The sequence below is a fragment of the Hylobates moloch genome, unplaced genomic scaffold, assembly GCF_009828535.3.
Source record: "Hylobates moloch isolate HMO894 unplaced genomic scaffold, HMol_V3 SCAFFOLD_4, whole genome shotgun sequence".
NCBI classification, from domain to species: Eukaryota; Metazoa; Chordata; class Mammalia; order Primates; family Hylobatidae; genus Hylobates; species Hylobates moloch.
In genome coordinates this window covers 33,009,134-33,011,232 of record NW_026652279.1, presented here as the reverse complement: position 1 = coordinate 33,011,232, position 2,099 = coordinate 33,009,134, and the positions used below count along the sequence as shown (strand labels likewise).

At 62.0% G+C, this 2,099-nt stretch overlaps 1 protein-coding gene across 1 annotated transcript; it reads left to right on the top strand.

The window, feature by feature from the left end:
- The first annotated feature begins 245 nt into the window (after positions 1-245).
- On the top strand, positions 246-1,857 carry GP9 (glycoprotein IX platelet). Its single transcript, XM_032149106.3, has 3 exons — positions 246-317; positions 945-1,070; positions 1,179-1,857. The coding sequence occupies exon 3, from the start codon at positions 1,191-1,193 to the stop codon at positions 1,722-1,724; it is 534 nt and encodes a 177-aa protein (XP_032004997.1). The 5' UTR covers positions 246-317; positions 945-1,070; positions 1,179-1,190; the 3' UTR covers positions 1,725-1,857.
- The last annotated feature ends 242 nt before the right edge of the window (positions 1,858-2,099 follow it).

Here is a 2,099-nt window from a genome sequence, read left to right as displayed (position 1 = left end):
GAGGAGGTGAGGGGCCACCTCAGTCCTCCACAGACCCGATTCCAAAGCCCATCGCGGCACTGGCGGCACAGTGGGACCCCCTTCTATAAACCGGGGTTGAGATGTGGTTCTGTGCCCAAGGCGCGGGCCCCTGAGGGCCTCCTGCCTCTGGAAATAGGCCCCAAGGCTGCACTAGGGGGATAAGCCAGGCTATTTCCATCACTTCCTTCCGCCCGCTCCCGCAGCGGCCACCTCAGCTACATCCCATAGAGTTGCCACCCAGGCATCAGCCAGGACCTTTCAGGCCAGACAGGAGCGCTTGACCAAAGGCTTCACAGGTAAGTGGCCCTCCGTATTATCCAGCATGGCCTCCCGCAGGGAGAGAGGAGGTCAGCTCCTGTCCCTTTAACAAGACAGTGTTGGGTGGGACATTCTCTCTGAGACAGCATCTCCTTAGCTGAGTCAAGATGAATGAGTTGATTTGACGCTTATTCACTGGAAACCTGCTGTGGGTGCGGGGAGCTCTGCTCATGGGGAAGAACCAAACAGAGGGCCATGGTTCCCAAGACCCGGGTGTGAGTCTGGCCTCTGACACCGCACCGGCTAGCCCTGGGCACATTGCTTTCCCTCTTTGGGCCTCAGTTTCCCCAAGTCGGTGTTAGCCCAGATGAGTGATTTTCCAAATGGGGTCCCACTGGGTTCCCCTCCCTGCTCCAGCCAGTGTCCCCATCCTGCTGTCTTCTGCATCTGGGAATCAGGTAACAGCTCACTTAGCTGGTGGGGGTGCTGGGTGCAGCCTGCAGGACCCTCCAAGGCTCTTTCCTAGTCTCTGGGGACTGTGATCCTGGGCTGGGACTCATTTAGCAGCCATCTGCTCCTCTCATCCCCAAGCAGGGGATGGGGTCTCTGCTAAGGGCCAGGAAGTCCCTTCCCCTTCCCAAAAACAAACTTACCCCAATCCACAGCCGCCCTCACCGCCCTGCCTTCGACGGTGTCCAGAGACAGTTAGCCAGGCCTGGGCTGGGCACGCCCCATCTTCCCTAGTCACCAGCCGGTTTCCCAGAGGAGAAGGCTGAGACCCGAGAAAGGAGGTGAGTGTACCCCGTCCCATGTCGGGCTCCGCTGCATCCCCAGTGCTTGCCGTCCCTGAGGATGGGTCCAGGCCACCAGGCCCTCCCTCACAGCCCCTCTCTCCACAGCCAGCCTGTCCCATGCCCGCCTGGGGAGCCCTGTTCCTGCTCTGGGCCGCAGCAGAGGCCACCAAGGACTGCCCCAGCCCATGCACCTGCCGCGCCCTGGAAACCATGGGGCTGTGGGTGGACTGCAGGGGCCACGGACTCACGGCCCTGCCTGCCCTGCCGGCCCGCACCCGCCACCTCCTGCTGGCCAACAACAGCCTTCAGTCCGTGCCCCCGGGAGCCTTCGACCACCTGCCCCAGCTGCAGACCCTCGATGTGACGCAGAACCCGTGGCACTGTGACTGCAGGCTCACCTATCTGCGCCTCTGGCTGGAGGACCGCACGCCCGAGGCCCTGCTGCAGGTCCGCTGCGCCAGCCCCAGCCTCGCTGCCCATGGCCCGCTGGGCCGGCTGACAGGCTACCAGCTGGGCAGCTGTGGTTGGCAGCTGCAGGCGTCCTGGGTGCTCCCGGGGGTCTTGTGGGATGTGGCCCTGGTGGCCGTGGCCGCGCTGGGCCTGGCTCTTCTGGCTGGCCTGCTGTGTGCCACCACAGAGGCCCTAGATTGAGCCGGACCCCCAGAACCCCTGGGTCCAGGCCAGGGGGCCAGTCCCTCAGGCAGGTCCCCAGACTCCACCAAGCCTGGTCAGCCCAAACCACCAGAAGCCCAAAATAAACTGGCAGCTCGGCTATTTTATATAAGCTCAGAGATTTTTTTTTCCCCCTCTCAGCACTTGAGTCTGACTCCTTCTGAAAACCTGGCTCCATTTTGTTGTAACCAGACATCAGTTGGGGCTTCCCTGTTTCTCGAGTTGTTAGTAAAATGGGCTGCCCACCTCCCCCACCCTTCACCCTTAATTGCACAGTCTCTGGACATCCCAAGCCAGGACCTGGGACTCCAGGTCTCATGGCCTCAGCCATCTGCTTCTGGTGCGGGCCACCCT